The 14,239-nt window shown below is 49.7% G+C and overlaps 1 protein-coding gene across 7 annotated transcripts in view; it reads right to left on the bottom strand.

The window, feature by feature from the left end:
* Positions 1 to 2,148: 2,148 nt before the first annotated feature.
* LOC104335576 (CBP80/20-dependent translation initiation factor) overlaps positions 2,149 to 14,239 on the bottom strand; it is a 176,053-nt gene continuing 163,962 nt past the window's right edge. For all 7 annotated transcript variants that reach the window (XM_075446638.1, XM_075446643.1, XM_075446637.1 and 4 more), the window contains 2 exons: positions 8,813 to 8,866; positions 2,149 to 6,724 (listed from right to left, as the gene is read on the bottom strand). In XM_075446638.1, the coding sequence (XP_075302753.1) occupies positions 6,509 to 6,724; positions 8,813 to 8,866 (270 nt within the window). In that variant the 3' untranslated portion in view covers positions 2,149 to 6,508. The remainder of the gene's footprint in view (positions 6,725 to 8,812; positions 8,867 to 14,239) is intronic.

The following is a 14,239-nucleotide window of genomic DNA, read 5'->3' as shown; positions in this document are numbered from 1 at the left end:
AAGGACTAAATAGGGGGTTTACATACTTCTAATTTATAGCCCTACGCAAACATCCAGGAACGACCCCCTTGTCCATCACAAGACATTCTGGGGACACAACTGGCAATCTGCTCTCCATTGTCAGAAGTTTTCTGAGCAGGTTAGACAAACTCCTCCAAGAAGGATGCTGGTGTGGTTGGTCCTGCTTTGGGGCAGAGCGATGGATCAGGTGATGCCCCACGTCATGAGTAACACTGCCTGGTAGGTCATGCCATCTACCTTCCATGTCAGCACAGAAGAGATCAGGTGTGGGGACACCGTTGTCCCCTGAGCAGGGGACCCATCCTGGGCATGCCACACCGGGGAGCTGCAGCAGAAATGGGCTTTTGAGGGCAAATAAAACACAAGGGGTTATGAAAAAGGAAAGGAAGCATCATGGATCAGCTCTGTTACATGAAGGACATGGGTCACTCTCCACCACCTGACCTTGGCTGTATAATTTACCAGCGTGGATGTTGCTTATGATGGCTGAGAGCTCGACTGCAGGCAGAAGAGTAGAAAAAGTGAGCTCTTAGGCAAATTGAGTTAAATTCATATAAAATGCTTTGCACAGACTTTAAGGTTAATACCTAGCTTCTAGGAGATGCAAGAGGAGATGACCCTGAAAGCCAGCAGCACAAGTCAGGAAGCATTTAATAAACCCAAGGTTCTTTACCTAAGCAGAAACGGGGTTGCATGGAGCACTGTATGACTTGCACTGGTTGCAAGTGGCCTGCACCTCGTTTTAACACCTCGTCTCTTTATTCATGGCCTCACAGCCATGAGCTGAGCCCCCAGCCAGCAGCGGGGATCCCTCTGCCACAGCCCCACGTTCTTCCACCTCCTTTTTGTATTTATTTTGCAGCTTGGCTGCATTGCAGCGAGCTCCAAGTGCACACACAAGGTCACGTACGGCATTTTGCAAGAATGCTTCTTCAAAAGCAGGAACTGTTTCACCTCCAATTTTCTGTCCGGAGCCCAATGACACAAGGGCACAAACCACCCAACTCCAGTCACCCGCACAGCTTCCCGGGCCAACGCACGCATCTCAGCCAAAAATTAATTGGTTTGGGCTAGAGAAGGGTTTTCCAGAGGAGACTTCTTAGAAAAACTGCGTTTTTTAAAAATTGCAGTAAAAGGCAGAAGTGGTTTGCGAGCCCTCGTCGCTGCTGCGTGCTGTAGGGTTGGGTGAAATGGAAGTGACAAATGGGGAGGGTCCTTCAACAGCCCCCTCAGCCGAGGTAGGACAAAAATAGATGGGCAATTCCCTTGGGACAGAAGCTGGGGCGCAGGGGAGCGGGTGGCTGTGGAGGCAGAGCCAGGAGAGGGACTCAATCATAGAATCATAGACTGTTAGGGGTTGGAAGGGACCTCTGTGGGTCATCTGGTCCAAGCCCCCTGCCGAAGCAGGGTCACCTACAGCAGGCTGCACAGGACCGCGTCCAGGCAGATCTTGTGGAGTCTCCTTCTCTGGAGATATTCAATATCCCTGGGCAGCCTGGGCCAGGGCTCCGTCACTCTCAGAGTGAAGAAGTTCTTCCCTGTGTTCAGCTGGAACTTCCTCTGCTTCAGTTTGTGCCCATTGCCCCTTGTCCTGTCGCTGGGCACCACTGAAAAGAGTCTGGCCCTGTCCTCCTGACACCCACCCTTCAGATATTTATAGGCATTTCTAAGGTCCCCTCTCAGCCTTCTCTTCTCCAGGCTGAACAAGCCCAGCTCCCTCAGCCTCTCCTTGTAGGAGAGATGCTCCAGTCCCCTCCTCATCCTCGTAACCCTCTGCTGGACTCTCTCCAGTAACTCCTCATCTTTCTTGAACTGGGGAGCCCAGAACCAGACGCAGTAGTCCAGATGGGGCCTCCGAGCCCTTTGCAGCGCTCCCACGGACTTCACCCTCACCCTTGCAAGGAGTGATGGGAGAGCGACCAACCCCAATGGGAGCCATGCAACATCCAACCCAACGCCAACCCCACAGAGGGAAGGACAAGTCCCGCTGCTACATTTCCAAGCAGACGACATTAGGGATATTCCCCCCCTCCCAATATCTTCCTTTTCTTCCACCCTAAAGAAAACGAAGGTCTCTCCCAGACCAGCACCAGCGAGAGCGCGCACCCACAAAAAGATGGGGAAATGTCAAGCTTTAAACATTTATTACTCAGATGATGCATTTTTATAGCATACAGTGGGTCTGGATGTTCTATAAACAAAGACTGAATTGTCACAAAGAGTCATTAGCTCCCTTGTTTTAGCAGTCTCCGAAATGCTGAAAACGATGAGTTTGTGTTTTCTCTAATATGAATATCTAACCTTTATTCTCCCCAAAACCGTTTTCCTTTTTTTTTTAATTTTTGAATTATTTTTTTTAAAGCGCTTAGTTTAACAAATATGATTAAATTAAAAATGTCGCTTTTTCCAATGCAAATAAATACATTAAAAAAAAATAAATGAATTGCTAGCGTTCACTCTGTGTTCTGCAGGACACCACAGCTCCTTTGGCTATCGACAGTGGACTTTGCAACCCTTAAGTGTCACTTCTCCTGAAAAGAATACTGAAAATGTCACCGGGACTGGCTAATAGCTAACACCAAGACGAGCAAAATTAATGTAAAGCCATAAAATACCCAGCGGGGAAGTGAAATTAAAAAAAAAAAATTGTATTTAAGATTTTGAGAGACTTCCAAGTGAGGGATGTTGTAAAAATAAGCATGAAAATAAATCAGAAGTTATTTTGACAAGTTTTCTTTCAAAGCCACCAATCATGCCAAGTATAGATACTAATTAATCTCCTTCGGGGGAAGAGGGGAACCAAGCAAATCGCTTACTTTTCCTTTTATTTTTTCTCCCAATTTCATTTCGCCTCCATATACAAGAGACTTCTCTAAACAGGGGTGAAATCCCTCACGGGGAAACAGCCCCTCAATTCGTGGGTAGGAAAAATCTCCGGTTTGGAAATAATTTCACCGGGAATGAGGTGAATCAGATGCTGGGGTGTCTGGCAGGGAGCTGGAAAACCTGTTCTGCGTCCGGCGGTGGTGCAGAGCATCGCTCCTCTGCAGATGCTTCAGCCACTTGCCTTTACACCAGCCCAAGGTTTGGCCCCACACATGTTTGGCCTGAGGAGGTTATTTTCCCCTTTGCTGATGTAGCCATACGGGGAAAATGTATTAAAACCCCGCATGGATACTTTTACTGAGCAGTGAAGATAGAATTTGTCTAATTTGAGGAGACATAGCCAGTGGCTTCACACCTTCAAAAATGGACATTGTAGAATTACCCTCTTTGGCGACCATTTCCACAGAAAACCAGAAAAAAAAGAGAAGAAAATGCTCGATGACATCCCTAGGTGCTCCTCATCAGGTATCCCCAAAACTTCCCAGCGCTGCTCCCCATCCTGCCCCATCAAAGGACCTCGTGGTACCTCTTATCCCAACACAGTACCACGGTTAATGATGCCACGTGCTTGTTGGCGTCCTACTGATGGACTTCAGAAAGATACCATTGGCAGCACGCAATTTTGGGGGAAAAACCCTACTTTTGGTCAACATTTTGATTCTCATGTATCAACGGAGCGACTGACGTACCAAAGCAGTTAATGGTTGGATGAACGTATGTTAATAGCGGAGATAAATGGCAAGACATTAAAAACCGACAGATTTCACATAAACGTTCTTTGGTGGGAGAAATCCCGGTGTTGGAAGGGAAAGTCATGGGCCAAGCCCCGTTGGTGGGGGTTGCAGGATTGCATCCCAATGGGAAAATCGAATAAACCCTCACGGCTGGTAGGGGTAGGGAAATGCTGAAGCAGAAATACTGCCATGTGGCTTACACTTTGCCTCTGAATGCCTCCTGATGCACCGATGGGTGAAAATTCAGGTTTTTCAGAAGCAAAATCTCCAATTCTCTGGGTTTTTTCTTTTTTTTTTTTCTTCTTTCACTACATCCCAAGAGAAAATTCTAGGGGAAGTGAGAAGCTGCAGGGGCCGGAGCGGTGGTCTGGATCGCTGCCGGCAGGATCCCTGGCACCCCAACCCATCAGGCTGTGCCCTCATTACAGAACTTTTCTGTTCTTTAAAGAAAAACAAAATATCAAGACCAAACTGTTTTTCAGTTCTTCTTCCCAGAAGACTGATGCTGTGCCTGGGCGCGCGGGCGTTAAATCCCCTTCTCCTCCACTCGCCGAGAAATCCGGGAGCAGGAAAAGCCAAGAGCAATGGACGCAGCCCTGAGCCTTCTAATACTGATGGGCTTTGTTGCCTTAATCAAGTTCAGCTGCTCATTAATACTATCAAACCCCATTGCTACTAACAAAGCTGACCCAACGCAAGGCACCGTCACCATGCAAAGCTCCTGGGCTCGAATCCATGAAGCAGAAGTTAGTTTTTCCAGACAAGTCCAGCGCATCCAGCAATAGTTTTGCTACTTTCTGGGTAGACAGGAAAATTGAAGCTCCTGTTTCCAGCTCGCTCCTCTCACTCCACATGCAGATTAGAAACCGCATCAGCAGAAAACCAGATGAAAATTCAAATAATATTGAACCGCAGCATCAGGACTCTCATCTCCTGCAATGCACTTTCTGCTGAAAATTTCTGCCCTTTAAATTTTGCAGCGAAAGCTTTCTCCCCATCGCGGACAGACCAACACATTCATAAGGCACCCGAGAACATACCGCGCAGAGGTTGGGGTGAACTATTTTCTCTACAAGCCACCAGAAATTCAATGTTTTGCTTGGAAAAACGGGTTTGAGCCGCTGAGTTCAAACACAGCCTGCTTGGTCCGGGGTCCATGCGTACTGGTGCCATGGCATAAATTCTCTTTTTATCACCGGGAAAGTAAATTGAATAAGGGGAAGAAAATGGGTCAGGCTGCCGGCATTCCTTGGCTCCTCTTCCACTGCACAGATGGGACAGGGCAGCCCACATCCCCATTAGGCTTCACCGAAATAAGCACCAGAAGTGATTTAGTAGGTAAAAGCATCTCTAGACAAGCAAATAAGGAGACCACCAAGTCTTCTTCATGATTCGAGGACCAATCCAGCAGCGTGGTGCGTCCCTCCATACCAGCATCCTCACCCTCTGGGCATTTTCCTGCCCAGGCGGCATCTTGCCATTACCCCCCGCAGTCGCCCTTTCCTTCGGGATGCTCCGGCACAGAGCAACCCGGGGATCCTCAAGCAACCTGGGGATCCCCAAGCAAACTCTCCCTCTCTGAACACATCACCCATCCCTCGAGGACACAGTGCCACTTGGACTGACCACGGGACAGAGCTGCTCCTGTACACCGCACGCCTAGAAACACCGGATAGCAAATTCAGCCAGTTAGAAGCCACGCTCAAAAATCTCTGTTTTTGGCTTTTCCTATTTTTTCCTCTTCTTTTTTTGCCTCCTTTTTGCTATTCACATCTTGTCTTTTCTTTCCCAGCCTCCAAAGAAGAACATCAAACCTTCATTTCTCCCTCGCCCTGTACATTATCAGGCCCGCCTATAACAGGCCTGGAGTTAAATGTATAATTACAACCATGACAGTAATTACAATAAAGCACTCCTTCAATGGAAACAAAAAAAATTCTTACAAAAAAAATGAACGCGTTGTAGCGGCTGAGGGATAATGGCGACTTGAACGGCAAGAGCCGCAGAACCCCCTGTTTCTTCGAGCTCCCAGCTCAGAGGAGACGTTTCTCAATCTATCGAGGAGGTTACTGGCAAGACGACGGTGGCTACGTTACTTCTGCAGTGGCTTTTGGACTCCTTTAAAATACTCCTTCTGCTTCAGCACCTTCACGTAAACCGTTCGTCAGCTCACGGGAAGGTGTTGCTTTCCCCGTCTCTGAGCTACTCGCAATTGTCCGTTCAATGATACAATAAAATAAGAAGAACATACAAACGCCTGAGAAAAAGAAAACTCAGTGCAAATAAGAAAGTCACCCCACTCTCCACTCTGCTTCGAAAGGGTGGTGAGCAGGGGGACACACACACAGAAAGTCGAAGACAAGAGGAGGAGGGGGGGGAAAACCCTAACGCAAGCCCCACTCGACAAAAGCCATCAATTACGAGCGTCTGGTGTGGTGTGTGTCTGGCTTTGTCCTCCTGAGACATCTGTTGCCTGCTGTCTCCTGCCAGTTGGCCGGGGCAAGGCAGGAGGACGGCGTGAAAACAATACTAGCCCCCACTTGGATTTGGTGGGGTTTTTTTTAACCCAAATTCTGTCTTCTTTCGAAAGCCAAACAATAACCCGGCGGGATGCGTTGCTGCTGCTTGAGCAATGAGTAGTTCGGAAAAAAGAAACCCCTAAAACAAAACCACAGCGGGGAAGAGGGGTGGCACTTGGCGACGAGGCTGAAAAAGAAACATGCTTCTCCCTCCCCACCCCACGAATGTATTCTCGAGCATGCTGGGGTTTGGTCTGCTGGGGGATTTAAATCGGGAAAGCTCTTGTCGGATCCCGTCAAGGCGCATGTCTTCTTCTCGTCCCTTCCCACCCCACCTTGCCCTGCCACTCAAGCCGTCAGTTTTTGTATGGTCTTGTTGTAGTACTGCGTGATGTTGGGCGTCAGGGGGTTCCAGTTGTTGGCATGCAGCTCGATGGCCTCCAGCAGCAGGGACCGCGTCAGCATGGACTCAGAGGGACACAGCATCTTGTCGCGTGCTATCGCCAACAGCTCCGTCATCATCTCGGGCAGCTGCTCCTCCAGCAGCCGGCCGGTGCTCTGCAGCTGTCAGGAGAAGAAGGGGTCAACCATGGCATACTGATCCTCATGGGTCCCTTCCCACTTGAGATATTCTATGATTCATAGAATCATAGAATCATAGAATCATAGGTTGGAAAAGACCTCTGAGATCATCAAGTCCAACCGTCAACCCAACACCACCATGCCCGCTAAACCATGTCCCGAAGTGCCATGTCTACACGTGTTTTGAACCCCTCCAGGGATGATGACTCGACCACCTCCCTGGGCAGCCTGTTCCAGTGCCTGACCACTCTTTCAATAAAGACATTTTTCCTAATATCCAGTCTAAACCTCCCCTGATGCAACTTGAGGCCATTGCCTCTCATCCTATCGCTGCTTACTTGGGAGAAGAGACCATTCTATGATATTAAAACACCCCACCGGCTTTTACAGACTCTCCCGTTCTCCCCTGCTCAGTGCGGTGGGGCAAACAGTCAAGGTTAAAGGCATCGTGGCTTTTGAAAACCAAAACCACCCGGCAGCAGGCTCCAAGAGCCGAACACGAAGAGCAAGGTTTTCAAAAGCATCCAGGCCGGGCGGCTGGAGGAGCGAATGGTTCAGCTCCCACTGACTTCAAAGGCAGCAACGCTGGATTGCTTTTGAAGGGGGAAAAAAAAAATCCCACCTAAAAACCGTACTATTGTCAAAACAAAGTGCAGGCTGTGATGTGGTATTCCTGCCTTCTACCTGGCCCTTCATTTACTCGCTGATTCATAGCTGTCAGTGACTCCCAGTCATTAATCGGAATAAGCAGAGCCCTCTGTATGCATAACAAATCCTGCCCCGCCGAGATCTGCCTTTATACCCGTCGTGCCGCTTCTCCGAGGACAGCCAAGGGTGTTTTTTTTTCAAACAATTACTCCTTGGACAGCCTCCATGGAGCAGCAGAAGCCCTAGGTGGTCCCACAGAGGAGAAGGTCCAAGCTTGGAGTGGACAGCAATGAGTCCGGGATCACAGAAGGCTTGTGGGGTTTGAACAGATAGCTCCCCAAAGACCTAACCTTAAAAATTCAACCTCTCCTCCTTGGCTGCCTGTCACTTTGTTGAATTTCAACCATTCAGGCTGCAATTTCAACTGCTCTCTGCGAGGAAAGAAACCATCCCCATGGACCAATCATTTCCCAAAAGCAAAGTTAATGAAACTCTGCTGTACGCGTACCAGCATTTCTCCGCAAAGCTGCTGCTGAGCACAGCAAACCTCTCCGTGTGAGCCACGGGGCAGCTTTTGCTCCAATAGAGATGTTTTTGTGCTTAAAAAATAAATGCAGGGCGAGATTCGAAGGAACCAGGATGATATAATTTTGTGATGGGACCCCAGCTACGAGACTTTTTGCATCCATTTACATGCATCAAAAGTCCAGTCATAAGAGTCTCAAGGGCCACCTCTTACCTCACAGCCATGTCTTTTATCTACTCCGCTCTGGTGAGACCCCCGCGGGACTCCTGCGTCCAGCTCTGGAGCCCTCAGCACAGGACAGACCTGGAGCTGTTGGAGCGGGGCCAGAGGAGGCCCCAGCAATGATCCGAGGGCTGGAACCCCTCTGCTGGGAGAGCTGGGGCTGTTCAGCCTGGGGAAGAGAAGGCTCTGGGGAGACTTCAGAGCAGCCTGTCAGTGCCTGAAGGGGGCTTAGAAGAAAGATGGGGACAGGCTTTTTAGTAGGGCCTATTGCAACAAGCGAAGGGGTGATGGCTTTACACTAAAAGAGGGAAGATTCAGTCTGGACATAAGAAATAATTTTTTTACCTTGAGGGTGGTGAGACCCTGGCCCAGGTTGCCCAGAGAGGTGGTTGATGCCCCATCCCTGGAAACATTCCAGGCCAGGTTGGACGGAGCTCTGAGCAACCTGATCTGGTTGGAGATGTCCCTGCTCATGGCAGGGGGGTTGGACTAGATGGCCTTCAAAGATCCCTTCCAACCCAAACCATTCTGTGATTCTATGACTCTATAATGCAAAGAGGCAGCATGGCTGTTGGGGTTTGGAAACATCTAAAAGCCGCTTGACATGAGCGTAGCCAAGAGCAGAGGGGGCAAAGCCATGAGGACCGGGGTGGGTGGTGCAAGTGCTTCCCTACCTCCATGGAGCAGCAGAGCACAGCATCTTCCTTCACATCCTGAGATTGCAACAACTGCAAAAGAGAGAAGGCAGAGGTGGTGAGAAACGCGTGACTTCCTCCTCCCTCATGACCTTTCTTTCATCTCTTTGTCCAGCTTGGCTTTTGACACTTCCAGGAGGAAAGGGCAGAAAATCAGAAAGAGGAGAGGAAAGAGATAATGAAGACAAAAAAATTAAACTAAACAGTGACAAAACACAGGGTAAAGGGTATCACCAGCGTATCTGCTGCGGAGAGCCAGCAAGCGGGACAGAATATAGATAATTTAGATCAAGAGCTCAAGAACCTCTCCGTCCCCGTGGGGACACTTCTGAGACGCAAAATTACCTGATGGGAAAGCATGACATCCAATACGCCATAATTAATATGGCTCCTTCTAGGCTGATTATTATACAGTGGTGCAAGTGCAACGGGTTGCAGTGAAACTATGGTGTCTTAGGTGCACCAACTCCAACCTTGCTCTGCTCTCCATGAAATCTGCAGTACAAACACGAGCTTCTAAGCACGAGCAACTTCCAAGAGAGACCCAAACTGCTGTGGTGTGTGGCGTGGGATGGCGAAGGCAGCAGCTCGCCCCTCTCGGTTCCAACTCAGGGCGTGCAGTGAGGGTCAACAGCTCTACTTGGCAATGGCAAAGCCTCACGGCTCAGCACGTCTCACCCCACAAAACTTGAAACAACGAGCAAGGGCCCTTGAAACCAGATCAAAAATACCCTTTTTTTCTTTGTTTTCATCTTTATGACTTTCTCATGCACACAAAGATGCCATTTCAGGCTTTTTTGCGAAAACCACAAGAGAAAGCAGAGTTTTCTGGTTGTTTTTCAAGCAGATGAAAAATCCTGAGACTCTCAATCAGGCAGCGAAGTGATCTGGAGTGTTCTGAAAAACACTGGACCATGAGGTGGCTGATAAAATCACCGGTGCTGGCAACGCTTGAAGCTACGGCCACTTGCACTCCACCACCTTGGGTTGAACAAGCCTTGCTGTCCCTAAGCTAATCACCATGTGCAGCGGGGAGCTGAGTGCAGGCACTAAACACTGAGAAAAAGGAGAAAAATTGGGAAAACCGGCTGCATTAGGATCTGAAATTCATCAGGGAAAGGCAAACTTCGGAAAAGCGGTTGGACTAATTAAAACTGTCCCTATGAAAATCGCTCAGCGTAACTAGAAGTGCTCCAAAGTCACGTCCTTTAGTTGAAATCACAATTCCGATTCTCAGCCTTATCATCTCTCCTTCCCACTCTCATTTTTTCATGTTTCTTTTTTCAAACAAATGCCTATTTGTTTACCAGCTCCAAAACTGCTGGAAAAAAGAGGCAATCCAAGGAATTCTCATTGCTCGCAAAGTTTTGTCTTCACCCTCTTCTGTTTTCACCAGACAGAAGCTTGTTTGCTTTGAGGACGATGTTTACGGCATCCCGATGAGCATGCGGTCCATCGCTTCTTATCTCACATTAGCCAAAGGTTCAGCCAGGGTTTTGAAGCCATGCAACAGTTGTGTCCGTGTCCCGTCCCCCCCCCAGTTTATCTTTCTGCTGAGTTTGGAAAATGTTAGATAAGCCCAAGCCGCGTGCTCTGAGATAAGTTCTCACAAACAGTTCACAGATTCTTCGCAAAAAAACATGAGATTATATTAAACCCAACAACGAGAAGGAAAAAAATATCCATTAGGGACAAATAGAAACAGGCAGTAGTCCAGAAATTCACTCCTGGGGTATTTAGCTCATGAACATGGCATGAAGTAGGGCTGCAAATTAAATATATATTCACCTTTTCTATTTTTGCTGTTCATTAGTAAAGAACATAATGTGAAAATTCAAGCAAGAAAAGTGGAGTTAGGATTGATTAGGAAGGACCTACGGAGGCCCGATTCCAGCCTTTCCTCTGCTGTGGTCTCCTTGATGATCCTGCTCTCTGCCAGAGATACGAGGTCAGGGAAAGGCTCCAACTTCACCTGGGCTTTCCTTGCCCCAGCTGCCCACCCGCAGAGTTGGGACATGCTTCCATACCTCAAAAGCTGGTTGTGAGGATGAATATGTCACTGTCAAGTGCTCAGATATTTGGCTAATGAGGAATAGTCTTATCTACCTATGATGAAACAGAGACTATATCGTACCTGCAGGACTTGGGCAGGCACCCTCTACTCACACTGCCCTCCTGGACCTCATCTGACATGGCTTGGCTGAACAAGGAGAATACCTGTGCTCCATCTTGTCCATCAGGGCACCATGTGCCCCACCTCATCCATCCAAACACTACGTGCTCCACTGCTCCACTGAGGCACCATGTGCTCTATCTTGTCCATCCAGGCACCACGTGCTCCACTGCTCCATCGAGGCACCATGTGCTCCACCTGGTCCATCCAGGCACCATGTGCCCCAGCTCATCCATCCAAGCACCACGTGCTCCACTGAGGCACCATGTGCTTCACCTATCCATCCAGGCACCACGTGCTCCACTGCTCCATCGAGGCACCATGCGCTCCATCTGGTCCATCCAGTCACTATGTGTCCCACCTCATCCATCCAAGCACCATGTGCTCCATTGCTCCATCGAGGCATCCTGTGCCCCACCTCATCCATCCAAGCACCACGTGCTCCACTGAGGCACCATGTGCTCCATCTCGTCCATCCAGGCACTATGTGCCTCACCTCATCTATCCAAGCACCACGTGCTCCACTGCTCCATCGAGGCACCATGCGCTCCATCTTGTTCAGGCACCATGTGCTCCACTGCTCCATCAAGGCACCAAGAGATACTAGTCCCAAGGGCCACAGTTCAATTTCTGCCTGTGATACGAGGGTTGGGGAGGCCCAAAACCTGCCTGTCAAACCCAGGCATGGCCCGGCGCAGCAGAGCAGGGCCCAACAGGCAGATCTGCTGGTGCTCTGGGAACCAGAGTCCAAGACCAGGCCCACAGGTGGTTGTCAGCCACCTGCATCAGTGCAACAGACTGAAGCCCGAAGCCATGAGGATCAGAACATGTCACTGTTTCTCTGCATGTTCCTGGTCACGTTTTTAGCATGCTGGAGGGGGGCTCTGGAGCTTCCACAGGACTGTAGGCACCAGTTATCTGCTGCTGACCCCTGCATGCTGGGACAGGAGGAGATCAAGGAGCCCAGTGGTTGCTTCAGCAAGAGCACAGTGTTGCCCAAAGCTCTTTGGCCCCCATGTCAGCCCAGATGGCACTGCAAGAAAAAATGGTGCAAACACTTCGAGACCTCCAGGGAAATCACAACCCTGAAGTACCAGCACTTGCATGGCCATAAGCCTAAACCCAACCAATTGCATTCATCGTTTGCAATCTAATTCGTATTTACTTCAAATATTTTAACGTAAACATGCTATACCCATTTAATTAGCCCTCCCACATTGGAATTATTATCTATTTAACTATTTATAACCACTCCTCCCTGCTGCATGCATCAGCCCAAATCCCACCACGGGTGCCATCCCCATCCCTCCCCAGCAGGTTCCCACATGGTTCAAACCGGCTGATGAACGCGGCCGAGGGAGCTGACAAAGGAGCGCGAGGCAGACGACAGGGCAGGTGAGCCGAGACTCACACGCTTTTTGGTTGAACCTGTAATCATCCCCCGGAGGCTGGGACCGTCTGCGAGAAAAACTTCCCTTTGCTCTCCAGCCGGTTTCCCCCGTATCGGGCGAAGCTGGGCAACAAAAGCAGCAGTTCCTGCTGGAAAGCAGACAAAGAGTCTGCTCGATTTCCTAAGAGAGGCGGCTGCATGCCAGAATCTGCCCGGCCAGTCACATAATACCCAACCTCGGTTGCGAAAGCCTTCTCACTTTTGTTTCTGGTGCTGGACTAGCAGCTTTGCAGATCGGTGGAAGATACCGGGCTCCTCCTCTTCCAAATCTCTGCATCCTGCTGAGAGACAGAGCACTGGGCAAGGTCCTCTGTGAGGCCAGCGTGCCCGGGTGGGCTCTGGGTGCTAAATATTTTCATACGCAACCCAAAATAAATTGGAGGGTCTGCTCCTGGAAGCGCTGAGTGTGGTGGGGGAGCTGCAGTGCCTTGTGGGATGGCTCTTGAGTGCAACTGGTTTCCATGGTGTGCTACTGGGACCAGTCTCCTCTGGCCTTCGTGGCCCCAAAACCTGCTCTTTACCCCATTGCAAACAGAGTAAGCCCCATGGGGTGGCCATGCAATGGCGGTCAAGGGGGCAAAGAAGCCCCAAAAACTGCAGCTGTGCTTCACCATGGAGAGAACCAGCTTGGTCCTCCTGAACAGCGATGGATGCACATGCACGTGGTGCAGACCACCAGGAGCAAACCAGAGAGCGAAGCTGATGGCATTCACACACCCATAAATATTTGGGTTTATTATCTGCTTTCTGAGATCATCTGGGCTGCTGAGAAGCTAAAATGATTACTTGGTATTCTCAGGGGTGCCCATGCCACGAGCAGGACTGGAGAACCTGCCCCACCGTCCCTTATCACCAAACCGTGTAGGTTTAATTGTGTTCTTCAGCAGTTCTCCCCGGGAGATGGAGTGGGAGCAGCCCAACACATACACTATCCTTTCCAGCTGCAACAATATTTCTCCTGCAAGGCACAGTACTAATTACTGTGTACGATATCGATTGCAAAATGACATATAAGCAACACTGGCCACAAACTACCTCTTCGCATGCAGTGTTTTCTGACGTTTTGGTGATGACTCCGGCGTGAAAGCACAGAAAGCTTGAAAATATCCACCCAGAGCCACGGAGAAGCTGGGATGTCTTTGAGACCCAGCAAAAGCCGGCCTCATCGCAGTCCACGTGCCACTTGCCCCGGCTCCCTGACGGGCATCTCAGGTTCATCCATCCAGGTGGCAACATGCATGGACATCTAGACAGCCTCGGGCGTGAAGCTCCGGCCTCGCAACCGCTCTGTGGTCCCTGCCCACAAGTATGCTTTTCATCTAACGCGTAGGTCACGAGGAGGTGCCTGCTGGTATTCCACCTGCGGAGCGTGGACCACGACCGCAGAGGAACCAACGTGTCTCAAAAGCGCCATCCAGGTGTAGTGACCTGCTCACTGGGGTAAAACAAGGCAACTGGTAAAAACAGAGACACATTTCGACTAGGTAGAAGGAAAAAAACAGCTACTTGAGCCACTCAGAGCTTGAGCAGAATGACCATACTGCACTTGATAGGGTTCAGGAGAGAAGGTGTTTCCCAGTTCTGGTTTTAACTGGAGGAGCACGTGGGAAGGGCCGTGGTGGACTTTGTCCTCAGCAAGATGGATCTGTTCCAGCCCCACGGAGACCCCCTTGTAAGCGGGCTTATAAAGAAGATGGGGACAGGTTCTTTACGAGGGCCTGTTGCGATAGGACAAGGGGTAGTGGTTTTAAACTAAAAGCGATTCCGATTAGATGTAAGGAAG

Source organism: Opisthocomus hoazin, chromosome W (genome assembly GCF_030867145.1).
Source record: "Opisthocomus hoazin isolate bOpiHoa1 chromosome W, bOpiHoa1.hap1, whole genome shotgun sequence".
Lineage (NCBI taxonomy): Eukaryota > Metazoa > Chordata > Aves > Opisthocomiformes > Opisthocomidae > Opisthocomus > Opisthocomus hoazin.
This window is presented reverse-complemented; position numbering and strand designations above follow the sequence as displayed.